The following is a 26,870-nucleotide window of genomic DNA, read 5'->3' on the forward strand; positions in this document are numbered from 1 at the left end:
TGGACCACTCCAACAACCACCATGTCAGACTACACAGAGAAGCCATTGAAATCCACAAGCATGTGGACAATTTCAACAGAAAGGAAGAGACCATGAAAATGAACAAAATCTGGCTACCAGTATTAAAAAACTCTAAAATTACAACAGCAAAACAGCAGAGAGGAAACAACCAGGCACATCTTAACACCTCTCAGCAAGAGATTTTCCCAGGCTCAGACAGGCCTTCAAATGCTAATGAAGGTGGTCAGTTAAAACATTCACACCTAGCTCTAGCAGAGAAAAGCTCTTTGCTCCACCCCAGCCATTCCACAGATATCTAAACCCATTGTCCTAATTCCAACAGACCTCACTACCTCTGAGGATGCTTGCCATAGATGCAGGCGAAACGTCAGGAGAAATGCCTCTAGAACATGGCTCTATAGCCCGAAAAAACCTACAAGAACCTACCATCTTACCATCTGTTAGGATTATGGGAGCTGAAGTCCAAAACATCTAGAGGACCAAGGGTTGAGAACCACTGCATTAATGTATATTTGGCTAAGCCACTATGAAGATGTCAAGGTGTCTCCTAGAATACCCAGTGCATTACAGAGGGGCTAAAAGTAAGAGTACAACTTATCCTTTAAGAACAGTGGTTAACACCAAATCTCAACAAGTGTTCTCAAAAGTATTAACTTCTAGTCTTCATCTGGATGCTGGCAGTCTCATTTTATACTATTGTCATATACTACATTTTGGGCTTATGTAGAGCGTCCTGTTTTCTGTTCCTTACAATGTCTTTCTCAAAGCTTTACTGGCAGGACATTGTGGATAGGACTATAGATGTTCAGTATTAGACAGAAGGTCCCAAATTACAAGATGGCTTTAGTAAGTGCTTGCAGGACTGTCACAATTTGAGGCCTGTTCTACACTGCCATATAAAATCCAGATTATCTGCTTTAAATTGGATTTTTTTGTGGTGTCAGGAGTGACTTGAGAAACTCCAAGTCGCTTGTAGTGTGAGAGAATTGGCCGTCTGCAAGGGGACGCCCGGATGTTTTGATGTTTTTACCATCCTTGAGAAACTGCAAGTCGCTTTTGGTGTGAGAGAATTGGCCGTCTGCAAGGACGTTGCCCAGGGGACGCCCAGATGTTTTGATGTTTTTACCATCTTTGAGAAACTGCAAGTCACTTCTGGTGTGAGAGAATTGGCCGTCTGCAAGGATGTTGCCCAGGGGACGCCTGAATGTTTTTGATGTTTTTACCATCCTTGTGGGAGGCTTCTCTCATGTCCCTGCATGAGGAGCTGGAGCTGACAGAGGGAGCTCATCCACGCTTTCCCCGGATTCATGGAAAGATCTGTCAGTCTTCAGTCCTGCTGGCATAGAGGTTTAACCCACTGCACCATCGGGGGCTCCATGAACTGGATTATGTGGTAGTGTAGACTCATATAATCCAGTACACAGCCGATGTGGATTATCTGCTTTGATAATCTGGATTACATGGCAGTGAGAAGGTGCCTGAGTCTCCATCTCTGGAAGTTTTTAAACAAAGGCTTTCTGTCAGGAGTAGAGATGGAAAGGACTGGGGGGAAATAGAAACATTGGGGGGGGGGGGGAATAGATTTTTTAACCCCCCTTCCCCTTTTTTCTGTTTTTTTCATGCCTTCCCATCTCTGAAGTCAGGAGTACTTTGGTCATGTATTACTGTATGGCAGGGATTGGACCAACTTTCTATTCCAACTCTACAATTCTATGATTCATGGAAAGATTATGTTCATGGATGAAATAATGAATCATCAAGACATTTAGGGTAATTGGTCTGACATTTTTAAAGTTTTACCTACTGTATATACTCGAGTATAAGCCTGGTTTTTCAGCCCCCTTTTTAGGCTGAAAAAGCTCCCCTCGGCTTATACTTGAGCCAAGGTTATTTATTATTTTACTCTGTTATTAGTATTATTTTTATTATATTTATGTTATTACTCTGTTATTATTTTTATTACATTTATTACTCTATTATTATTGATATTACATTTACATTATTTGACTCTATTATTTTATTGCATTTATTATTTTACTCTATTTATTACATTTATTATTTAACTCTATTTATTATTGTTACTAGCTGTACCCGCCACGCGTTGCTGTGGCCAGCCTTCCCTCCCTCTTTCTATACTTTTTTCCTTCTCTACCTCTTTCCTTCCGTTCCTCCCTTTTTCTTTCTCTCCTTTCTTCCTTCTCCACTTATTCTTGGACTGTAACTCCCAGCAGTCCTCCTGATTGATTGATCTATCTATCTATCTATCTATCTATCTATCTATCTATCTATCTATCTACCTACCTATCTCTATCTAATCTATCTATCTGGAGGATTGCTGGGAGTTGCAGTCCAGGAATAGGAAATAGGAAATATGTATGGATTGGGATGCTCTCAAAGAAATCCAAGGAGAAGCAAGCTTAGAAGCAGTGCATTCAGAGCATCCTCCTCTCCTAAAGGGCCTGGTCTAGAGGATGCTCGGAGATGTCATTTTTGCACATGCGCTATATCGTCATTTAACTTTGGGGGGGGGGGGGTTAAGTCCTTTCCACTGTTTTTTTGGGAGGGTGTTATGAGTGATGGTCACTCATAGGGGTGTTAGGGGTGTAGTATCCAAATTTCGTGTCAATTCGTCCAGTGGTTTTTGAGTTATGCTAATCCTACAAACTAACAGCCAGAAAAAGTTAAATAGCCTCTGTGTATGTCTGTATATGTTTGTATGTCAAAAATTGGCATTGGATGTTTGCCATATATGTGTACACTGTAATCCACCCTGAGTCCCCTGCGGGGTGAGAAGGACGGAAAATAAAAGCTGTCAATAAATAAATAATAAATATATTGTCAAAGGCTTTCATGGCTGGAATCACTAGGTTCTTGTGGGTTTTTCCAGGCTATAGGGCCATGTTCTAGAGGCATTTCTCCTGACGTTTCGCCTGCATCTATGGCAAGCATCCTCAGAGGTAGTGAGGTCTGTTGGAATTAGGACAATGGGTTTATATATCTGTGGAATGGCTGGGGTGGGGCAAGGGGCTCTTCCCTGCTGGAGCTAGGTGTGAATGTTTCAACTGATCACCTTCATTAGCATTTGAAGGTCTGGCTGAGCCTGGGAAAATCCTCTGTTGAGAGGTGTTAAGATGTGCCTAGTTGTTTCCTCTCTGCTGTTTTGCTGTGGTAATTTTAGAGTTTTTTAAATACTGGTAGCCAGACTTTGTTCATTTTCATGGTTTCTTCCTTTCTGTTGAAATTGTCCACATGCTTGTGGATTTCAATAGCTTCTCCGTGTAGTCTGACATGGTGGTTGTGAGAGTGGTCCAGCATTTCTGTGTTCTCAAATAAAATGCTGTGTCCAGGTTGGTTCATCAGGTGCTCTGCTATGGCTGACTTCTCTGGTTGAAGTAGTCTGCAGTGCCTTTCATGTTCCTTGATTCGTGTTTGGGCAATGCTGCGTTTGATGGTCCCTATGTAGAGTTGTCCACAGCTGCATGGTATACGGTAGACTCCTGCAGAGGTGAGAGGATCCCTCTTGTCCTTTGCTGAACGTAGCATTTGTTGGATTTTCTTGGTGGGTCTGTAGGTGGTTTGTATGTTGTGTTTCCACATCAGCATCCCTATGCGGTCAGTAGTTCCCTTGTTGTATGGCAGGAACACTTTTCCTCTGGGTGGATCTTCATCTTTACCAGCCACGAGAGTAAAGATGAAGATCCACCCAGAGGAAAAGTGTTCCTCCCATACATCAAGCATATTATTTGAGAACACAGAAATGCTGGACCACACCAACAACCACTATGTCAGACTACACAGAGAAGCCATTGAAATCCACAAGCATGTGGACAATTTCAACAGAAAGGAAGAGACCATGAAAATGAACAAAATCTGGCTACCAGTATTAAAAAACTCTAAAATTACAACAGCAAAACAGCAGAGAGGAAACAACTAGGCACATCTTAACACCTCTCAACAGGGGATTTTCCCAGGCTCAGCCAGGCCTTCAAATGCTAATGAAGGTGATCAGTTGAAACATTCACACCTAGCTCCAGCAGGGATGAGCTCCTTGCCCCTCCCCAGCCATTCCACAGATATATAAACCCATTTTTCCTACTTCCAACAGACCTCACAACCTCTGAGGATGCTTGCCATAGATGCAGGTGAAACGTCAGGAGAAATGCCTCTAGAACATGGCCCTATAGCCCGAAAAAACCCACAAGAACCTAAATAATAAATAACATTACATTTTTATTTATATAGATTAAATTTATTATTTTGCTCTCCTTATTACTATTGGGAGGATACGTAAGCACATTTATATTGAAGGAGGCTAGAATAATGGTTTCATCAGAGCTGGACAGTCTTGCATTACAGTTTTATGTAAATATTCTAAAACATTTAACCTACTGGTACCTCAATGAATGTAATTTTATTGGTATCTAGTTTTATTTTGAAATTGATCAGTAGCTGCTACATTTCCCATCCTCAGTTTATATTCGAGTCAATACATTTTCCCAGTTTTTGTGGTAAATTAAGGTGCCTCGGCTTATATTCGGGTTGGCTTATACTCGAGTATATATGGTATATTGTGAGTTTATTTTGTTGGGCTGTATGGAAGGTTAAAACTTTTGAACACAAGCTAACCACGTTGATTGATCTATCTATCTACCTACCTACCTACCTCTATCTAATCTATCTATCTATCTGGAGGATTGCTGGGAGTTGCAGTCCAGGAATAGGAAATAGGCAATATGTATGGATTGGGATGCTCTCAAAGAAATCCAAGGAGAAGCAAGCTTGCAGCTTGGAAGCAGTGCATTCAGATCATCCTCCTCCCCTAAAGGGCCTGGTCTAGGGGATGCTGGGAGATGTCATTTTTGCACATGCACTATATTGTCATTTAACTTTTGGGGGGGGGGGGGTTCAGTCCTTTCCACTGTTTTTTGGGCGGGTGTTATGAGTGATGGTCACTCATAGGGGTGTTAGGGGTGTAGTGTCCAAATTTCGTGTCACTTCGTCCAGTGGTTTAACTTCTTCACTTTCACAGAGCCTTCTAGGTTTCGTTATATTATTTTTATTTTATTTTATTTTTATTTTATTTATTTGACTTGTATACTGCTACTCCCAATTTGGCTCGGAGCGGTTTACAGCAGTAGATTAAAACAATAATGACCATAACCTTTGGAGGAGAATATTTTCATCAAAGCCACTCACACATCCAATCTTTTCCCTGGCAGCTTTTCTAATTTTACCTAGGTCTGTGTAATACGGTCCTCAACCAAGCAAATCGAATGCCAGATGACGTGGCCAAATGAAAGAAGATGGGATGGGGAATGGCTGTGTGAAGGTAAACTGGCTGGCCTTTTGTTTTTACAGAGCAAGCACCAGTACCTTTGCAGAGGCGTGAGGTGAAGCTCCCTGGTCCAAGAGCAGAAGTGCCACTTTCTGATTATCGTAATGTGCCGCAACATGCAGTGGAGTTAAACCACTCTAAAAACACATGCAGAACAAACAGGCATTGTTAGAAAACCACTTTACATAAAAGCTCAGAAAAAAAAGTAGGTTAAACTAGATTTGGTGAGATTACTGTGGTATTAACTAAGGTTTGAAATGGTAAAACAACAACAACACTGTACGACACAAAATTCTTGTTGACTTGCAGGCAAATGCTCTCCTTCACATACATTCCGAGGTAGAATGAGGTGCCTAATTTCAATAATAATCACTAACCGCCCAAAATTGCACGTGAGAACTACTGTTTTGGCATTTGTTCATGCTTTTCGTAAGTCTCAAATAACCGATTCTAAGAGACAGCAGGATGCCTCCTGGATTTTAATAGTATGCTGATGGGGTGAGACCTGTACGTTTGCATGCTTTCCTACAAATGTCTCTGGACATTTAAAACAGACCTATTACATTGAATTGAAGTAGTACAGCTTTCTTCATTACATAATACGAGGGGTATTTTTAAGTAAGGTCCGTTTTGTTGTAGACACTAGTAGTTCACGCGCATACCACAACGAGAGCGTGCGTAGTGTACCAGCATGCCTCGGGAACAACTGTGCTCAGTTTCCGCTCTGTAGCTAACCTGTACGGTTCTGTTCTGTGCTTTAAAAATGTTTAAGACTATCAACTCACCCTCCGCATGTGAGGTTCGCTCAGTGATACGGTTTTTGTCAGCAAGGAACCTGCCTGCTGCAGAAATTCATCGACAGATTTGTGAAGTGTACGGTGATACTGTTATGAGTGAAAGCAAAGTGCGTACGTGGGTACGACAATTCAAAGATGGCTGTGACAACGTCCATGATGAGGACTGCTCCGATCGCCCATCTTTGATTACAGACGATTTGGTGGCTTCAATTGAAACGAGGATTTATGAAGAGGGTATTTTAAAATTGGTTCAGAGGCATGATAAGTGTTTGAACAAACTTGGCAACTATGTCAAAAATAGAGTGAAGTACGTACTTTCTGAAAATAAATTTACTTTTTTGAAATAAACTTTCGTTGTGTACTTATGTTCCAACGGACCTTACTTAAAGAATACCCCTCGTAGTTTCAGTGTGCAGGAAACTTTAAAGTGGATGAGTGGCTGATCATGAAATTAACTCTGTCCCATCAGAAGTTCCTCGCACCCCTAAAATATTCAGGTTTGGAAAACGTTGCACACAGGCCCGTAGCCAGGATTTTGATTCGGGAGGGGGTGAGTTTGATTCGGGGGGAGGGGGCTGAGTCTGAGTGAAAGAGGGTCTATTTATTTATTTCGCATATTTCCACCCCGCCCTTCTCAACCCCCGAGGGGGGACTCAGGGCGGCTTACAAAAGGCACAATTCGATGCCTAGCAAATCTTTTGTATCGTTACCCCAATACCCCCATGCATATGGGATATATTGAGCATGGTGATCAGATCATGATATGAATAAACATAACAGTTTAAATAATGTACCAGTAAGGCCTTCTTGCGGACCACCATGAGAATTTGGGAGGGGGGCTGAAGCCCCTCAAGCTCCCCCCCCCCCCCTGGCTACATGCCTGGTTGCATAGAATATTAGTTAGAGTCTGACCCAGAGAATCCTATTTTCATGTAAACATTTATGTGTGTGTGTTTTATGTGTAATCACAAAACGATTGACATAGATTATGGCAGCAAGTGGGTCACACTGATCCAGGTCACGACAGACTGTATAATAACATGGATGGATTATGAAGGCACACAATCAAGATACCACCACTCTTGTTTATCTGGAACCAACTTAATAAAAACCTGGACATCTGTATGAAGACGTTTAACTATTCAAGAGACACCTGCTGCTACTGTTGGTAGTTGTGTCGGATTCATAATGGAAAGATTGAGTTCCAATTTGAAATGGTATCATGCCACCACGGTGCTGAAGGACAGGCACTAGATGTGGTAATCACTGGTCTGAGGTGGTATCATCTGGCGTAAATTGCCTTCTTCGCACAGGAGGGTTCATATGTGGAAAAATCCAGTCATGACACAGTCTGTAGAAGCAGAAAGCCTATCTCCGCGATCGCATCTCCTTCTATGAACCGGCACGAGCTCTAAGATCTTCCGGGGAGGCCCTCCTCTCGGTCCCACTACCCTCTCAAGTGCGGTTGGTGGGGATGAGAGAGAGGGCTTTCTCAGTGGTGGCCCCCCACCTCTGGAATGCCCTTCCAAGGGAAATAAGACAGGCCCCATCCCTCCCCTCTTTTCCTAAGAGCTTGAAGACCTGGTGGTTTCAACAAGCCTTTGAAAATGACCAGTCCTAACTCAGCCCTACACATTGTCAAATACGGCCTTATTCTTCCTACCAATTACCCAGATTCTTTCCTCTAATCGGCCCCGGAATGAACAGCCACAGACCCGTACCTAATATTGTTGCCTGCCATAGCATTGCACTTAATTCCCGGGCCCCCTAAAATTTTTGGGCTTGCACAAATCTTGGCCCGGCCTTTTAAATTTTTTAATTGCCTTGAACAGGCAGGATTATTTTTAATATATGTGTGTTATGGCGACAATTTTTATGCTTATATTGTTTTGTTAATCTTATAGTTATGTTGTTTTACTTTGTATGTTTTGTGACGTTACCTGGGAACTACCTGGGAACCACTCAGGGAGATGGAGCGGTATACAAATAAAGTATTATTATTATTATTATTATTATTATTATTATTATTTTATAAAGTGGCTTTCACCCATCTTACCTTTCCAGCAGCATCTGGAGATGCATTCTTCTGAAGGAGGAGGTTGGCTACTTCAATTTTGCCATATTTGGCTGCCACGTGTAGAGGAGTAAACCCTTTCTGCAAGAGAGACATTGTCATCAGTACTTCTCATTAACATCAAGTCTGGCAAGGCTCTGTAAAAGAGGTCATTCTTGGAAGAACATTGGACAAAGAATTCTGTTTCCTGAAAGCAACACCTTTTCTTATTGATTTTTTAAAAATTAAAGTGAGTTACTAACACTTTGCTTAACAAAATAGGACAACATAACATAAATGGGAAGTTGCTGCTAAATGTGAGAGAAATAAGGTTGAACACTGTGAAAGCCACCCACTGCATGGCTACCAGCCTCCTCCCAGTAGACTCAAATCAAGGAAAAGCTTTATGAGAACGACCACTCCTCTTGGCGTCCCTCCAGCTACAGCAAGGGTATCCCTCTGGGCAGCTAAACCAGGAAATCCCAACTGGGAGGGTCTTCCTCCAGGGGCAAACCAAGAATTGATTTGGAAGTCCCTGAACAAACTCAGAAGTGGAGTGGGCAGTTCAAAAGACAACCTGACAAAATAGTACAACCTAAAAGAATCCCATACCTTGTGTGACTGTGGAGCAGAAGAGACAACTCTGCGTCTGTATGCTTGTCCACTATGCCCTGCCTCATGTACAGAGGAGGAATTGTTGGAGGCTACAGACAATGCCGTTGCTGTTGCCCGTTTTTGGTCAAAAGATATTTAGCCGCCTGCACACCTTCTATTTTTATCAGTTTTATAGTAATTTATGCAATGCTTTTGATACAAAACAAATAAATAAATAAAATAATATAACATTTATGTATTTATTTATGATATTTCTATCCCGCCTTCCTAAACTTTGGGCTGTTGTAGATTTTTTCGGGCTATATGGCCATGTTCTAGAGGTATTCTCTCCTGACGTTTCGCCTGCATCTATGGCAAGCATCCTCAGAGGTTCTGAGGTCTGTTGGAACTAGAACTGCAAGTTGCTTCTGTTGTGAGAGAATTGGCCGTCTGCAAGGACGTTGCCCAGGGGATGCCCGGATGATTTGATGTTTTATCATCCTTGTGGGAGACTTCTCTCATGTCCCCGCATGAGGAGTTGGAGCTGATAGAGGGAGCTCATCCGCCTCTCCCCGGATTCGAACTTACGACCTGTCGGTCTTCAGTCCTGCCAGCACAGGGGTTTAACCCACTGTGCCACCGGGGGCTCGCAGGTTCGAATCCAGGGAGAGGCGGATGAGCTCCCTCTATTAACTCCAGCTCCTCATGCGGGGACATGAGAGAAGCCTCCCACAAGGATGATAAAACATCAAAAATCATCCAGGCGTTCCATGGGCAACGTCCTTGCAGACGGCCAATTCTCTCACAACAGGAGCGGTTGCTCCTGACACGACAAAAAAACAAACGAACAAAAAACAAAACCCAACAACGGGGGCTCCATGTTGGGTGTATTGATATCATAACGGAAAGTTACCCTGACATCCAGTAGTCCATTTGGAACAATTTATATTCATTGGCATGGATGTTTTTGGCCACTCCAGAATGATTTTAAAAGGTTTCCCACCTGCTTTGCCTGCTTCACCTAATGCTCTCTTACCTTGGTAGTTATACATAAGGATGCTCCATGGTCCAAAAGGACTGAGGCTACATCTTCATGTCCTTCGCGTGCTGAAAGATGCAATGGTGTGTATCCTGAAGTTGTGGCAGCATTCGGTGAAGCTCCTTGTTGTAGAAGCTGTTGCACTATATCAGCTTTACCCAATCTCGCGGAGATATGGAGTGGTGTTTGGTCATCCTAAATGTGCAAGGAAAAGGGAGCCAAATATAGTGTGTTTTACAGTCATGGATAATAATTACTATTTAAAAGGTTGTTCTGTGGTAGCCCCCCGACTCTGGAACACCCTCCCTAAAGACATCAGACAGGTCCCTACGTTGGCAGTCTTTAGGAAGAATTTGAAGACCTGGCTGTTCCGATGCGCCTTTTCCAGAATAGGAAAACTCCAGTAAGCACTTTATCAGTGTCCCAGAAGCACTTTACTTAGATTTTAAGTTTTCTGCACATTGCACTTCCTTGAAATTCAATAGACCATCTATCACACCCAGCACTTTTAACCTGTACCCTTTACTTTGGCCCGACCCTGTTTTATTGTGATATAGTGTTTGCTTTTGTTGTTTTTGTTATTGCTTTGATGTTTTGATTTTTGTTTGATTTGCTTTGAATTGTTTTGTTATGCTATTGTTTTGTGGAGGCCTTGGCCTTTGTAAGCTGCATCGAGTCCTTCGGGAGATGCTAGCGGGGTACAAATAAAGTTTAATAATAATAATAAATAATATGAGTGACTGGCATATGTCTAAGGAGGGTATGGATCAGGGGTCCACAAACTTTTTAAATGGAGGGCCAGGTCACAGTCCCTCAAATTGTTGGAGGGCCGGATTATAATTTGAAAAAACATGAATGAATTCTTATGCACACTGCACATATCTTATTTGTAGTGCAAAAACTCTTAAAAACAATACAATAATTAACATGAAGAATAGTTTTAACAACTATAAACTTATTAGTATTTCAGTGGGAAGTGTGGGCCTGCTTTTGGCTGATGAGATAGGATTGTTGTTGTTCTTGTGTGCTTTCAAGTCGTTTCAGATTTAGGTTGACCCTGAGCGAGGGCCGGGTAAATGACCTTGGAGGGCCGTGTCCAGCCCCCGGGCCTTAGTTTGAGGACCCCTAGTCTGGATGATGCAAGAACACAAGGCTAAAAGCAATGCAAATTCTGTGCATAGCCATCACTGTCCTGATGTCTGCCATACGACCTCTCCACAGGATGGCTTAGAGCTGCCATATAAATGTTCTCAATGCCCCCGACATATCACTAATTTAGGGGATTGTGAGGAATTAGCATGAGAATCCAAACAACCTGGCACAGTTCATCGGTCTACTGATGTGGTCATTATTTATTTATTTATTTATTTGTATCCCGCTACCATCTCCCCAAGGGACTCGATGCGGCTTACATGAGGCCAAGCCCATAATACAACAATAAAACAATAGCTACAATAATACAACAATAAATAAAGCTCATAAACAGAAATAGCAATAAACATTAACAATAACACAGCGACTGAGTAGGTTCAAGAAGGACCTCCACGAGTGGACAAATAGCTGAATGCCCTTCTAATCTGGAAACAGACTCTTTCTGCATTAGAGCCAAAGGCTACAACTTTAGCTCATTATCTCCCTGCAATGCCCCTTGTGCCCCTATAAACACAGACAGAAAATGCACACAAATACCACCCAGTGGAAAAAAATAGCTTCCATTTCAGAGCCCTGCCTCAGGGTTTATGGGTAGGGCTTGTTTTACTATTTGGACTTCTGCGGCCCTCTTTGGCAGATGTTGAAGAACCTAACTTTGACTTCGTATTATCATTTGATGCTGGATAAAATATTATTCTGGGGGTTACCTTTAAAATACAGATTACTTTTGGACTGCATCACTGACAATCTCCTGGTCAGCATGGTCAGTGGACATACGGTTAAGGATTCTGGGAGTGGAAATCTAAAAAACTGAATCTCTGCTTGATACTTCAGCTCAGAGTCTACTTCCTCTCTAGATTTACCCTATTCAGGCCATGACTTGAGTCCATCAGGTTGACAATCCAATGCTAACAGGGTCAAGTAGCCCGTCTGGATTTCTAAATGATCAGGCAATTGTCCACGAGTACTGATTCTACCCCAAATGGTCTAGAACAGTGTTTTTCAACCTTCCGAATATAGTTCCCCATGTGGTGGTGACCCCCAACCATATAATCATTTTTGTTGCTACTTCTTAACTGTAACTTTGCTACTATTATGAATCATAATGTAAATATCTGATATGCAGGATGTATTTTCATTCACTGGACCAAATTTGACACAAATACCCAGTACGCCCACATTTGAATACTAGTGGGGTTTGGGGAAGGGGGTTGCTTTTGTCATTTGGGAGTTGTAATTGCAGGTATTTATAGTTCACCTACAATCAAAGAGCATTCTGAACTCTACCAACGATGGAATTGAACTAAACTTGGCACACAGAACTGCCATGACCAACAGAAAATACTGAAAGGATTTGTTGGGTATTGAGTTTTGGAGTTGTAGTTTACCTACATCCAGAGAGCACTGTGGACTCAAACAATGATGGATCTGGATCAAACTTGGCATGAATATTCAATATGCCCAAATGTGAACACTGGTGGAGTTTGGGGAAAACAGACCTTGACACTTGGGAGTTGTAGTTACTGGGATTTATAGTTTCCCTACAATCAAAGAGCACCAAGGATAGAATTGGGCCAAACTTCCCACACAGAACCCCCATGACCAACAGCAAATACTGTTTTCTGATGGTCTTTGGCAACCCCTCTGACATCCCCTCGCGACCCCCCCAGGGGTCCCGACCCCCAGGTTGAGAAGCACTGGTCTAGAAGGCATTCCCTCCTGTACCCACTCCTTGACTGAACAGAAACCCTCTTCCTTCCTTTGAAGGAAGAGGAGCATGCCATTTGCAATATCGGTCACACCAAGAAATTAGGAGCTTACCTTGGCTTTGGCTTCTACCTGAGCTCCATTCTGGACTAAGTATCGAACAACTTCTGATTGGCCAGCTCTGGCAGCCATATGAAGCGCTGTCTCTCCTCTCTATGAAAGTAAAATTTTGTTGAAATATTAAGGTCTCCCATCAAAATGTTAGAAGTCACAAAAATGTTTCATCAAACAGGACAAAAGCTTTCATTTTAGTCAGAAACCAGTGCAGCATGAATACTTTCGAAAGAGTTGTTTGGGAACATAACACTGAACCCAGTCAATATTTGCCCTCTAACTCTGGTCCTCAGAAAGTAATTTATTCCAGTATCGATTTTCTAACTATCACAGTACATGAGTGTTTTCTTGTTTGTCAAGGAAAAATATCTATTTAAAAATGTGGTGCTTCACTCAGAGCACCAACACAACACTGTGCTAAGTGGTCATTCACAGTTGGTCAAGCATTTGTAATTATGCCAAGCTTTACATATTCAGATATGCACATTTTTCGTCCATTTGCTTCTCAGCGATTGTACTCTAATAACCCTGGCATATGCCGTCAGCAAGCAAATTCTCTGCTGGGCAGATCAAAACAAATCAATAATCATACCCAAGTTTGCTTTAAAAATGTAAAGCTTAATCTGCTTTAGCCAAAAAATATATTGCCAGGGAAATGGTAAGAACACCAAGAATATTGATATGAAAAAGTGAACAGTTTTCTTGATCTTTAAAAGCAAAGATTATTTATAGCACAAATGGTGTTGCTGAATGACCCTGTAATTTACAGAGCAAATCGACAAAGGCAATGCTCTGTTGTCGCAATCCTTTGCTACAGGGTACAACAGCATAACTTCCTTTTTAAAAATGCATGCCATTCAGTCGGTTGAAGACGTAGTGGTCTCGTTCGAGAGGCGGGAGTATAAAGTTTTGTCCTGACACAGTTCAGTCGCCATCATGCGTTGGAACAGTGAGGAGCGTGCTTTTGCCATTGAGGCCTACTTTTCGAGCGGATGTTCTGTGATCGCAACCCAGCGCGCCTTTCGGAATCACTTTAATTTAGCCCCATTGGCCCCTGTCCCAGACCGGAAATCAATTGTGACGTGGGTCACTACATTCAGACAAACTGCAAGTGTGACAAGACGAAGAACTGGAGTCCCTCGGCCCATTAGATCACCTGAGAACATTGAGGCAGTGAGAGCTTCAATGTTGTGATCACCATGGCGTTCTGCGCGCAAACATTCTGCCCTTGGACTTTCCGATAATTCTGTGAGGAGAATTCTTCATGATGATCTTCATTTCCATCCTTACAAGATGGTGATTGTGCAGGAACTTTCTGAACGTGACTTCAATTCTCGGAGGAAAGCGTGTGAGGTTCTTCTCGAAGTCGTTCCTGAGGACGCTATTTTTTTTTAAGTGACGAAGCCCATTTTCATTTGTGCGGATTCGTCAACAAACAAAACATGCACTGTATTGTCGCAGGCTTTCACGGCTGGAATCATTAAGTTCTTGTGGGTTTTTTCGGGTTATATGGCCATGTTTTAGAGGCATTTTTCCTGATGTTTCGCCTGCATAGATGCAGGAGAAACGTCAGGAAAAATGCCTCTAGAACATGGCCATATAGCCCGAAAAAACCCACAAGAACCTAGTAAAACATGCACTACTGGGTTGACAACAATCCTCGAGAATTGCATCAAAGGCCTTTGCATTCACCGAAAATCACAGTGTGATATGCAGTTTCCTCAGCTGGAATTATTGGTCCCTGTTTCTTTGAGGAAAATGAAGTCGCAGTGACAATGAATTGGGACCGCTATGTAAACATGTTGCAGGAATTTTTTCCCCTATGGCTAGATGTGTTGGGCTTAGGGGACATTTGGTTCCAACAAGATGGTGAAACTGCACACACTTCAAGAGCATTGATAGCTGTTTTGAAGGAACACTTCCCAGAGCACCTCATTTCAATTAGGGGGAATTTGGAGTGGCCGGTCCGCTCTCCAGATTTGGCCCCTTGTGATTTTTTCTATGGGGTTTTTTGAAATCCTGTATTTTTGTGAACTGTCCAAGGATTCTAAAAGATTTGAAGACCAACATCCAGGAAGAAATTGCCAACATGACGCCTGCTACGCTGGCAAGAGTCATGACAAATGCCAGAAATTAGTTTACTTAGTGTATGGAGAATGGGCGACGTCACCTAGAATCATAGAATCATAGAATTTGAATCCCCGCTCTGTAGTGGAAACCCACTGGATCATTTTGGGCAAGTCACACTTTCTCACTCATAGAATCATAGAATCAAAGAGTTGGAAGAGACCTCATGGGCCATCCAGTCCAACCCCCTGCCAAGAAGCAGGAATTTTGCATTCAAATCACCCTTGACAGATGGCCATCAAGCCTCTGTTTAAAAGCTTCCAAAGAAGGAGCCTCCACCATATCCTGGGGCAGAGAGTTCCACTGCTGAACGGCTCTCACAGTCAGGAAGTTCTTCCTCATGTTCAGATGGAATCTCCTTTCTTGTAATTTGAAGCCATTGTTTCGCATCCTAATCTCCAGGGAAGCAGAAAACAAGCTTGCTCCCTCCTCCCTGTGGCTTTCTCTCACATATTTATACATGGCTATCATATCTCCTCTCAGTCTTCTCTTCTTCAGGCTAAACATGCCCAGCTCCTTAAGCCGCTCCTCATAGGGCTTGTTCTCCAGACCCTTGATCATTTTAGTCGCCCTCCTCTGGACACATTCCAGCTTGTCAATATCTCTCTTCAATTGTGGTGCCCAGAATTTGACACAATTCTGACCTACCTAATTTGATCTTCAAAACTACGTAAAACAAAACTTTAGGTATGCGCCTACTATATATAAATTCTGATTCATACAATGGGTTTTATTAAGTTTTGAAAAAAGGAGGTTATGCTGCTGCACCCTGTACTTGTGCTTCCAACCCGGCAAAGAACAGTTAGCAGCAAACTACAGTAAAAAATGCTATGTAGTGTGTCTCTGTGTTTTCTGAAGCTCAATTATTTTCAGTTTCTCACAGCTGCATCTAAAGCAGCTTCATTTTTAACACCCTTTACCGACTGCCTTTGGGAGCACAGAGGCATTCTAGCATGGCTGTGCTGGACACAGGCAATATGTCTCGATCATCTGCTGCAATCTGTTAGCAACATCAACAGAGCTTGCTTCAGCATGTGCATGTCTATGTGTGCAAGATCTTCTGAGGTTATGTGCTGCAAAGAAGCTAAATTCAATTATATATATTTTTCTTTCATGTAATTTTGATGATGTTACTTGTTGTTTATATTTTGGTTTTTATTTTGATGTAATATGTTGTTCAGGCTTGGCCCTATGTAAGCCGCTCCGAGTCCCCATCGGGGAGATGGTGGCGGGGTATAAATAAAGTTTATTATTATTTATTATTAACTGCTAGTCCCAGCTAGAACAGAACCACTGAATCAATGGGGATTTGGTAATGCAACACTTACATATCATAGAATCAAAGAGTTGGAAGAGACCTCATGGGTCATCCAGTCCAACCCCCTGCCAAGAATCAGGAATATTGCATTCAAATCACCCCTGACAGATGGCTATCCAGCCTCTGTTTAAAAGCTTCCAAAGAAGGAGCTTCCACCACACTCCGGGGCAGAGAGTTCCACTGCTGAACGGCTCTCACAGTCAGGAAGAAGGTATTCCTGACTGTTAGTAGGTATACTTTAACTGGGACTAACAATAGGATTCATGCCAAGGAGCTGAACCCAAATGTCTGAAACTAGGCAGAAATATTCTTTTGTTTTCCAGTGCAAAAGAAGTTAAAACAAGAACTATGATATATCAGTTCTGAGATGAGGAAGGGAGTGTGAGAGAAGTCCAAGGAGACTTTCAATTCTTCTCCCTGACACAAATTTGTGTGTTTGTGATCGTGATAGAATCCGCATTAATAAAGCACTGGAGGTAAAGCAAAAACAATAATTTTTGGAGGATAATCTCTCCTCATTCATATTGCAAAATCCATGCTGCCAAGCATATACTCGTTTAGGAATTGTATCCAAACTCCTCAGCCAGAATACCTGTAGAACATATATGTTTGCAACCTTATGTTTGCTGGGTATGTTATAATTTGTGTAGTCATACAAAAAAATCCAATTTTAATGTCATGCTCAATAATAGATTATAGTAAACAATATCTACAAAGTTTAAAGCCTTGAGTATATAAGAGTATTGCAGAACTATTTTTACAACACTTCTAAATAGTTGGCCCACAGTAACAACCAAATAAAGGTGACATGACATGAGAAACCTCATATTTTAGCACTTTAATTCATTTGTACAAACACAAGAGGAAAAAACAAGAGTAACTATAGAGTCCTCATATTTAAATGTCCTGACTATTATCCGTATTCCCTTTCTCCCACTCCTTCGTGATATGACATTTCCTGATATACTGTATATACTCGAGTATAAGCCTAGTTTTTCAGCCCTTTTTTAAGGCTTAAAAAGTCCCACTCGGCTTATACTCGAATCAAGATTATTTATTATTTTACTCTGTTGTTGTTATTATTATTATTATTATATTACTTTTCATAGAATCATAGAATCAAAGAGTTGGAAGAGACCTCATGGGCCATCCAGTCCAACCCCCTGCCAAGAGGCAGGAATATTGCATTCAAATCACCCCTGACAGATGGCCATCCAGCCTCTGCTTAAAAGCCTCCAAAGAAGGAGCCTCCACCACACTCCGGGGCAGAGAGTTCCACTGCTGAACGGCTCTCACAGTCAGGAAGTTCTTCCTCATGTTCAGATGGAATCTCCTCTCTTGTAGTTTGAAGCCATTGTTCCGCGTCCTTGTCTCCAGGGAAGCAGAAAACAAGCTTGCTCCCTCCTCCCTGTGGCTTCCTCTCACATATTTATACATGGCTATCATATCCCCTCTCAGCCTTCTCTTCTTCAGGCTAAACATGCCCAGCTCCTTAAGCCGCTCCTCATAGGGCTTGTTCTCCAGACCTTTTATCATTTTAGTCGCTCTCCTCTGGACACATTCCAGCTAGTCAATATCTCTCTTGAATGGTGGTGCCCAGAACTGGACACAATATTCCAGATGTGGTCTAACCAAAACAGAATAGAGGGGTAGCATTACTTCCCTAGATCTAGACACTATGCTCCTATTGATGCAGGCCAAAATCCCATTGGCTTTTTTTGCCACCACATCACATTGTTGGCTCATGTTTAACTTGTGGTCCACGAGGACTCCAAGATCTTTTTCACACGTACTGCTCTCGAGCCAGGCATCCCCCATTCTGTATCTTTGCATTTCGTTTTTCCTGCCAAAGTGGAGTATCTTGCATTTGTCACTGTTGAACTTCATTTTGTTAGTTTTGGCCCATCTCTCTAATCTGTCAAGATCGTTTTGAATCCTGCTCCTGTCCTCTGGAGTATTGGCTATCCCTCCCAATTTGGTGTCGTCTGCAAACTTGATGATCCTGCCTTCTAACCCTTTACTCTATTTATTTATTTTATTATTATTACATGTATCATTTTGCTCTGTTATTACTATTATTACATTTCCATTATTTTACTCTAGTAGCACAGATATTATTATATTTCCATTATTTTACTCTATTATTGCTGTTATTATTACATTTCCATTATTTTGCTATATTATTATTATTATTATTATAACGTTTATTATTTTACTCTCTTTATTATTGGAAGGATATGTACACACATTCACATTGAAGAAGTTTAGAATAATAGTTTAATCAGAGTTGGGCAGTCTTATCTTAAATGACAGTTTTATGTAAATATTCAAAAACATTTAACCTACTCATGCCTCAATTAATGTAATTATATTGGTATCTATTTTTATTTTATTTTTTATTTGCTGCATTTCCCACCCTAGGCTTATACTCGAGTCAATCCGTTTACCCAGTTTTTTTACCCAGTTACCCAGTGGTAAAATTAGGCACCGCGGCTTATATTTGGGTTGGCTTATACTCGGATATATACTGTATTTGCTCTCAAGTGCCAGTCTTTAATGACAAGCTGCCTTCCCAACTAGCTGAAATACATCCAGCAATGAAGGAGATTGCTCTGTCCTTTCCCATCTTCCCCTATTTTGCAGATGTCTGCATTCCCTGCAACTGATCCAAATGTGAGAAGTGCATGCACAGGCGACAATACTTTGCTCCACATAAACAGCTAAACTGTATGAATTATCATTGTTTTCTAATCTACTTTTAAATGACTGCTTTACTGGGGAGTTGTCCTTCCCCTCTTGTGCCCCGCTTTGTGCGCCGCTTTGTGCTGGTCAGTGACCGGATAGTCCCACAGATATGAGAGTCATGCTGTACCTACTTGCCACCTATGATTGTGTGACTAAATAATATATTTTGCAACATATCCCCCCGCTGACGGTTGTAATGAAGTGCAAAAAAACACAATAGCTGACCACAGAACATACTACTACAAGAAACCCATTGTTTTCTTTCCTGAGTGGTGGTAGCTCTTTGTCATAAATTCAGTAGTGACAGCAACATGAAAAAATACAGTAAATTAATAAAATGTCACAATGGATACACATACAGTATATACATGTTGGCCGTACATGTCATAGCTTGTCTAAAATGCGGCTTTTCAAGTTCTCAAATGGGAAAACTATAGGACGTACAGTAACTAGATGAGCAGGAAATATCTTGTGGATAAACCTTATTCACATAACAGAAATGCAGCTTTGAAAATAGGTAAATCTATGTAGGTCCCTGTCAAAAACTTGGGCTGACAAGAAGAAACAGGAAACATGCTGGTGGCTCAAGATCCAAATAGGGGGGTGCCTCACCTTGAGATTCTGGGGGTGAGGATGCACTTGTTACTCTGGTCACAAAGCAAACCCAAACAGATAGTGAGGTTAAAAAGCAGTGATTTGAAAGTCTCTCATAATGTCTATTGAGGAAACCATATATGTTCTGGTACAGCTGTATCAGGAGCTCCCATTTTGTTTGCTTTACATTAAATGTTTGTTTGCAGTCCTAGGTTTCAGAGACTCTGCAGATAGGTGGCTTCTTTTGGTTGCACTTATAGGGCAAGCCACCTGTCCATCATCATTAAGTTTTTGTCCCGCCCCTTGCTCAGGGCAATTGGGAAGGAAAGGGAGCCATTTTTTAGTTAGTCTCAGCTAGGTTAGCCAATGTACAGGACGTGTGTAAACGTCCCATGTACAAAAGCTTCAACCTTTAAGAATGTCCAGGGTTACAGAAATTCCAACAGAAACAGAAGGAAAAGAGTCTCCAAAGACTTTCCAGGGAAACAGCTCTAAAGATCAAAGAACTCCAGCTGAAAAGCCTACAGGCCTCGCTGGTAGGTCCACTTGGTGCTTTGAGACGCAGTTCAACCCGGTAGTGGTGCCCACATCAGTTAGGTTTAAGTTTACAGTCAGCCTGGGAGAAGTTAAAAAGGGGTTTTTCCTTTAAAGAAGAAGTTATTGAATATAGCTGCCTGTCCTTCATGGGCAAGTTTAGGAATTCACCAGTTACCTAAAAGCTTGGAATCATTTGCTTAATTTATTGTTCATTAATAAAAGACTTTGTTGTACTTCTCAAGCCATCTAAAGACTGTTTGTGGTGGAAACCTCTGAGAACTTCTCTTTGGGCCCCCTGGCTTCCCGTTGGGCAAAGGTTGCATGTCTTGTTTTAAAGACAATTTACAGGCCCAACGCGCGGCAGAACAATATAGGCAAAGAAAAAGGCACAACGGACACAAACTCACCACATTGGTTGTGTTGGGTGATGCTCCATGATGCATCAGCTGTGAAACAATATTTACATGTCCCATAAAGGCAGCAACATGGATTGGAGTCAACCCCGACTGGGAAAAAGGAAGTAGAGAAAAAAAGTCACTACAGGATAGCATTATGCATTGTGAAGCAGCATAGCATGAGTTATGGTAAAACTGAGCTAAACCTGAGAATGTGCATTATAGAAGGCCCAATAAAGACTATTCAAAGCTTGATGAAAACTATTAATAGGTTTCAAAATGTGGCAAGATTTAAAATAAACAAAAAGACATCTAGGTTCTTAACCAAAAATTTATCAAAAAGCAATATTGACAAATTGGGAGAATTTATCAGCTTGTAAGGTAGCGACGAAAGTAAAATATCTAGGATTATGGATAACCAATAAAAATAACAATTTATATCACAATGAAAAAGTGTGGAAGGAGATTAAAGAAGATTTTGAAAGATGATAAAAAAATGAACTAACTTGGATAGGGAGAATAGCTGTGATAAAAATGATGGTCTTACCTAAAATGTTTTTATTTCAAAATCTACCAATAATTAAAGTTTTTGAGATGGAATGGAAAAAAAAGCTAATAGCCCATTAATCCATTAGCAATTTGTTATTTCCACATTTAACATATTAATTGTATGTTAATATGACCTCACTACCTCTGAGGATGCTTGCCATAGATGCAGGTGAAGCGTCAGGAGAGAATGCCTCTAGACCATGGCCATATCGCCCGAAAAAACCTACAACAACCTATTAACTATATAGTTATCCCAATTAGTCAATGTCCATTTTGTTTTATCTTTCCAATTTGTGCACACGCTATTAATTTGTCAACCAATTTTTCCTCTTGTATATTCTTCACTCCTGTTATCCGTGTACTACATGCACGGATAACAAGAGCGAAGAATATACAAGAGGAAAAATTGGTTGACAAATTAATAGCGTGAGCACAAATTGTTTTAGTGAGGGTTTGGAAAGATAAAACAAACTAGACATTGACTAATTGGTATAACTATATAGTTAATAGGTTTTTGTAGGTTTTTTTGGGCTATATGGCCATGGTCTAGAGGCATTCTCTCCTGACGCTACGATCAAAAGGCTCGGCATCATAGTGGATGAAGCGACAGCTCCACCTGTGGCCAAATCGAGTAACCTCCTGGATCTGGTGGAAGAAGTGCTGAATGGCCTCTGTCTGCCTGTATGTCTTGTATGTCAAAAACGGCACTGAATGTTTGCCATGTGTATGTGTATTGTGATCCGCCCTGAGTCCCCTTCAGGATGAGAAGGGCGGAATATAAAAACTGTAAATAAATAAATACAGGGTGAGGCAACATAATTTCCTTTTTTCAAATGCGCGCCATTCAGTCAGTTGAAGACGTAGCGGAGCACTAGTGGTCTCGTTCGAAAGGCAGGAGTATAACGTTTTGTCCTGACACAGTTCAGTCATCATCATGCGTTCAAACAGTGAGAAGCGTGCTTTTGCCGTTGAGGCCTACTTTTCGAGTGGATTTGGAGTGGCTGGCTCGCTCTCCAGATTTGGCCCCTTATGATTTTTTCTATGGGTTTTTTTTTAAATCTCATGTTTATGTGAACCGTCCAAGGACCCTACAAGATTTGAAGACCAACATCCAGGAAGAAATTGCCAACATAACGCCTGCTGTGCTGGCAAGAGTCATGCCAAATGCCAGAAATTGGTTTACTCAGTGTATGGAGAATGGGGGACGTCACCTACCTAATTTGATCTTCAAAACTACATAAAACAAAACTTTAAGTATGCCCCTACATTATAAAAAAAAAATATGATTCATACAATGGATTTATATTAAGTTTTGCAAAAAGGAAGCTATGCTGCCTCACCCTATAATAAATAAATACATAGAAAAGTATTTTTATTTATTTATTTTGCGCATTTCTACCCCACCCTTCTCAACCCCCGAGGGAGGACTCAGGGTGGCTTACAAAAGGCACAATTCGATGCCAACAACAGACAATAAGATAAAACATGTATCAACAGCAATTATAAAACAATTAAAACAATCAAGTTATACATCACAATCAATAAAAACCAATCTAATGTTCAACATTCGCCAGCTCAGAATCCGTAAGTTCATTCCACATTGTCAAATCCTATCAATTCTAGTTGTCATTGTTCTTTGTCTATCTGCCAGATTACCCAAAGGCCTGGTCCCATATCCATGTTTTTAGTTTCCTTCTAAAAGAGAGGAGGGATGTCGATGACCTAATTTCCCCAGGGAGTGAATTCCACAGGCGAGGGGCCACCACAGAGAAGACCCTGCTCCTCATCCCCACCAATCTCACTTGTGATAGAGGTGGGGCCGAGAGCAGGGCCTCCCCAGAAGATATTAAACTCCGAGGCGGGACATAGAAGGAGATGCGTTCGGACAGGTACGCTGGGCTGGAGCCGTATAGAGTTTTGTAGGTCAGAACCAGCACTTTGAATTGTGCTCTGAACTGGATCGGTAGCCAGTGGAGCTGACATAACAGAAGGGTGGTATGTTCCCTGTATGACGCTCCATGAGTAATCTGACTGGACTAACTGAAGTTTCCGAACAGTCTTCAAGGCAACCCCACGTAGAGTGCGTTGCAGTAATCTATTCGGGATGTAACAAGAGCGTGGACCACTGTGACCAGATCTGACTTCCCAAGGTGCAGGCGCAGCTGGCGCACAAGTTTTAATTGTGCAAAAGCTCTCCCTGCCACTGCTGAGACCTGGGGTTCCAGGCTCAGTGATGAGTCCAGGATCACTCCCAAGCTGCGAACCTGCATCTTCAAAAGTAATAAAAAGATACCCAGTTTGAATTCAGCATCCTCCCTGCTTTTCTCAGCTCTTATATCGAATGAGTGAATGTTGTGTGCAGATGGACAACATAACAGTATGTGCAAATAAAGATGCATTACCTCTGTGACAGCTTGGATAGATGCTCCATGTTTCAGTAAAAGTTCCATCACTTTAATTCTGTTCTTTTTGCAGGCAATGTGGAGAGGTGTAAAACCATTCTGCAAAAGTACAAAAAGGACTTTCAAAGACCTCGGAGGGGGGGAAAGACGTCAACGATAAAATACAACTTCTCTCAATTATCTTCAAAACATTTGCAGTACTTTTTTTGATATTCTGCATCTGCCAACTTTCTCCATTTAAAAAAAAGTTTACTTTGCTGGTTGAAACAATAATAATGAATATGCTCTGGAAATACTACATGTATATCTGCACCATGCAACGTGATGCAAAAATAAACTACCATTTCATTTCGGGTGAAGCAAAAGCAGCAAGAAAACAAGCCTTCCTGAACATCAAAGATCCATATCCTCCTGCTCATAGCATTGCTTAGATCTTGATGACAACTTTTATATATATATCAAAGGGGCATCACTGGCATATTTTTAAAACAGCTGACAGAATTAGGCCTTCAATCTGATCAACAATAGCTGCCTTCCCAACAGGAGTTTTAAATACCAGATTGCTTTCATAACATACAGTCAGGGCTGCTGCCTGTTCTAGCCAAGTAAAAACAGACAGTTGCAGCCATTGCAGATTCTTTCTCAGTTCTATATAAACCTTTCTTCTTCTTTTAATTATTAGGGATAATGATCTGGGGAAAGTGCATCAGTAAACAGAGCTCACCGTCTTTCCCATTTCTGTAAACCAGTGTTTTTTAACCTTCCTAATGCCGCGAACCTTTAATACAATTCCTCATGTTGTGCTGACCCCCAACCATAACATTATTTTCCTTGCTACTTCATAACTGTAATTTTGCTACTATTATGAATCGTAATGTAAACATCTGATATGAAGGGTGTATTTTCATTCACTGGACCAAATTTGGCACAAATACCCAATACGCCCAAATTTGAATACTGGTGGGATTGGGGGGGGGGATTGATTTTGTCATCTGGGAGTTGTAGCTGTTGGTATTTGTAGTTAACCTACAATCAAAGATCATTCTGAACTCCACCAATGATGGAATTGAACCAACTTGGCACACAGAACTTCCATGACCAACAGAAAATACTAGAAGGGTTTGATGGGCATTGAACCTTGAGTTTTGGAGTTGAAGTTCATCTACATCTAGAGAGCACTTTGGACTCAAACAATGGATCTGGACCAAAGTTGGCACCTATCCTCAATATGCCCAAATGTGAACACTGGTGGAATTTTGGGAAAATAGACGTTGACATTTGGGAGTTGTAGTTGCTGGGATTTATAGTTCACCTACAATCAAAGAGCATTCTGAATCCAACTGACGATAGAATTGGGCCAAATTTCCCACACACAACCCCCATGACCAACTGAAAATACTGTGCTTTCTGATGGTCTTTGGCAACCCCTCTGACACGCACCTCATGACCCTCCCAGGCAGGGGCGGTTCAACCCATTACGCAAAGTAAGCATTTGCAGTATAGTTGTTTTTGCCCAGGGGCGCTCTTGGGGGAAAATAGACCTTGACATATGCAAGTTGTAGTTACTGGGATGTGTAGTTCACCTAAAATCAAAGAGCATTCTGAACTCCACCAATGATGGAATTGAACCAAATATGGCACACAGAACTCCCATGACGAACAGGAAATATATATTAGTGATTGGTTGGGGGGGGGGCACAATACTGTTTGCTTACCGTTGAAAATTGCCTAGGGCCGCCTCTGCTCCCAGGGGACCCGACCCCCCAGGTTAAGAAACACTGCTGTAAACCGAGATCTTTTAAGTGGATGCTGGTAAGTCGTGAGCCTTAAAGCACGGGGATGTGTGAAAGCTTCTTTGAGAAATGTTGCTAAATTTACCCTTTGATATCATAGAATCATAGAATCAAAGAGTTGGAAGAGACCTCATGGGCCATCCAGTCCAACCCCCTGCCAAGCAGGAATATTGCATTCAAATCACCCCTGACAGGTGGCCATCCAGCCTCTGTTTAAAAGCTTCCAAAGAAGGAGCCTCCACCACACTCCGGGGCAGAGAGTTCCACTGCTGAACAGCTCTCACAGTCAGGAAGTTCTTCCTCATGTTCAAATGGAATCTCCTCACTTGTAGTTTGATATCTCTCAAACTTTCTTGGATAGTCTGTTTGAGAAGGATTCCTCCAACTCTGCCACTTTACTATCAATGTTACATTGGAAAATATTTTGGTGGCAAGTTATACAAGTGCTCCAACGGAATCCCCATAAATAGTACTGAAACAACAGGTAGTGGTACCATATTGAAATGCAATGGCATTAGAAAGTCACACATGACTCTCCAATTCAGTGGTTCTCAACCTGGGGGTCAAGATCCCTGGGGGGGGGGCATGAGGGGGTTTTAGAGGGGTCGCCAACGACCATCTGAAAACACAATATTTTCTGTTGATCATGGGGGTTCTGTGTGGAAATTCGGCCCAATTCTATCGTTGGTGGGGTTCAGATTGCTCTTTCATTGTAGGTGAATTATAAATCCCAGCAATTACAACTCCCAACAGTCAAGGTCTATTTTCCCCAAACACCACGAGTGTTCACATTTGGGCACATTGAGTAGTCATGCCAATTTGGTCCAGATCCATTATTGTTTGAGTCCACAGTGCTCTCTGGATGTAGGTGAACTACAACTCCCAAACTCAAGGTCAATGCCCACCAAACCCTTCCAGTATTTTCTGTTGGTCATGGGAGTTCCGTGTGCCAAGTTTCAGTCAATTTCATCATTGTATTGTCGAAGGCTTTCATGGCTGGAATCACTAGGTTCTTGTGGGTTTTTTCGGGCTATAGAGCCATGTTCTAGAGACATTTCTCCTGACGTTTCGCCTGCATCTATGGCAAGCATCCTCAGAGGTTGTGAGGTCTGTTGGAAGAGACCTCACAACCTCTGAGGATGCTTGCCATAGATGCAGGCGAAACGTCAGGAGAAATGCCTCTAGAACATGGCTCTATAGCCCGAAAAAACCCACAAGAACCTAATTTCATCATTGGTGGGGTTCAGAATGCTCTTTGATTGTAGGTGAACTATAAATCCCAGCAACTACAACTCCCAAATGACAAAATCAATCCCCTCCCAACCCCACCAGTATTCAAATTTGGGTATATCATGTACTTGTGCCAAATTTGGTTCAATGAAAATACATCCTGCATATCAGATATTTACATGACGATCCATGTAATAACATGCAAAATTACAGTTAGGAAGAAGCAAAGAAAATAATGTTATGGTTGGGGGTCACCACAACAGGAAGAACTGTATTAAGGGGTCACAGCACTAGGAAGGTTGAGAAACACTGCATTAACAGAAGGAGGCCTCCTGTTTAAGGTAAGAAAGGTTCAAGCAAACAAAAGG

General features: G+C 41.7%; 1 protein-coding gene across 3 annotated transcripts in view; it reads right to left on the minus strand.

Moving 5' to 3' along the window:
- Positions 1–26,870, minus strand: part of ANK3 (ankyrin 3) — a 719,992-nt gene that overhangs the window by 194,406 nt on the left and 498,716 nt on the right. For all 3 annotated transcript variants that reach the window (XM_067465652.1, XM_067465653.1, XM_067465654.1), the window contains 6 exons: positions 23,480–23,578; positions 20,541–20,639; positions 12,813–12,911; positions 9,837–10,034; positions 8,210–8,308; positions 5,395–5,493 (listed from right to left, as the gene is read on the minus strand). In XM_067465652.1, the coding sequence (XP_067321753.1) occupies positions 5,395–5,493; positions 8,210–8,308; positions 9,837–10,034; positions 12,813–12,911; positions 20,541–20,639; positions 23,480–23,578 (693 nt within the window). The remainder of the gene's footprint in view (positions 1–5,394; positions 5,494–8,209; positions 8,309–9,836; positions 10,035–12,812; positions 12,912–20,540; positions 20,640–23,479; positions 23,579–26,870) is intronic.

The sequence above is a fragment of the Anolis sagrei genome, chromosome 3, assembly GCF_037176765.1.
Source record: "Anolis sagrei isolate rAnoSag1 chromosome 3, rAnoSag1.mat, whole genome shotgun sequence".
Lineage (NCBI taxonomy): Eukaryota > Metazoa > Chordata > Lepidosauria > Squamata > Dactyloidae > Anolis > Anolis sagrei.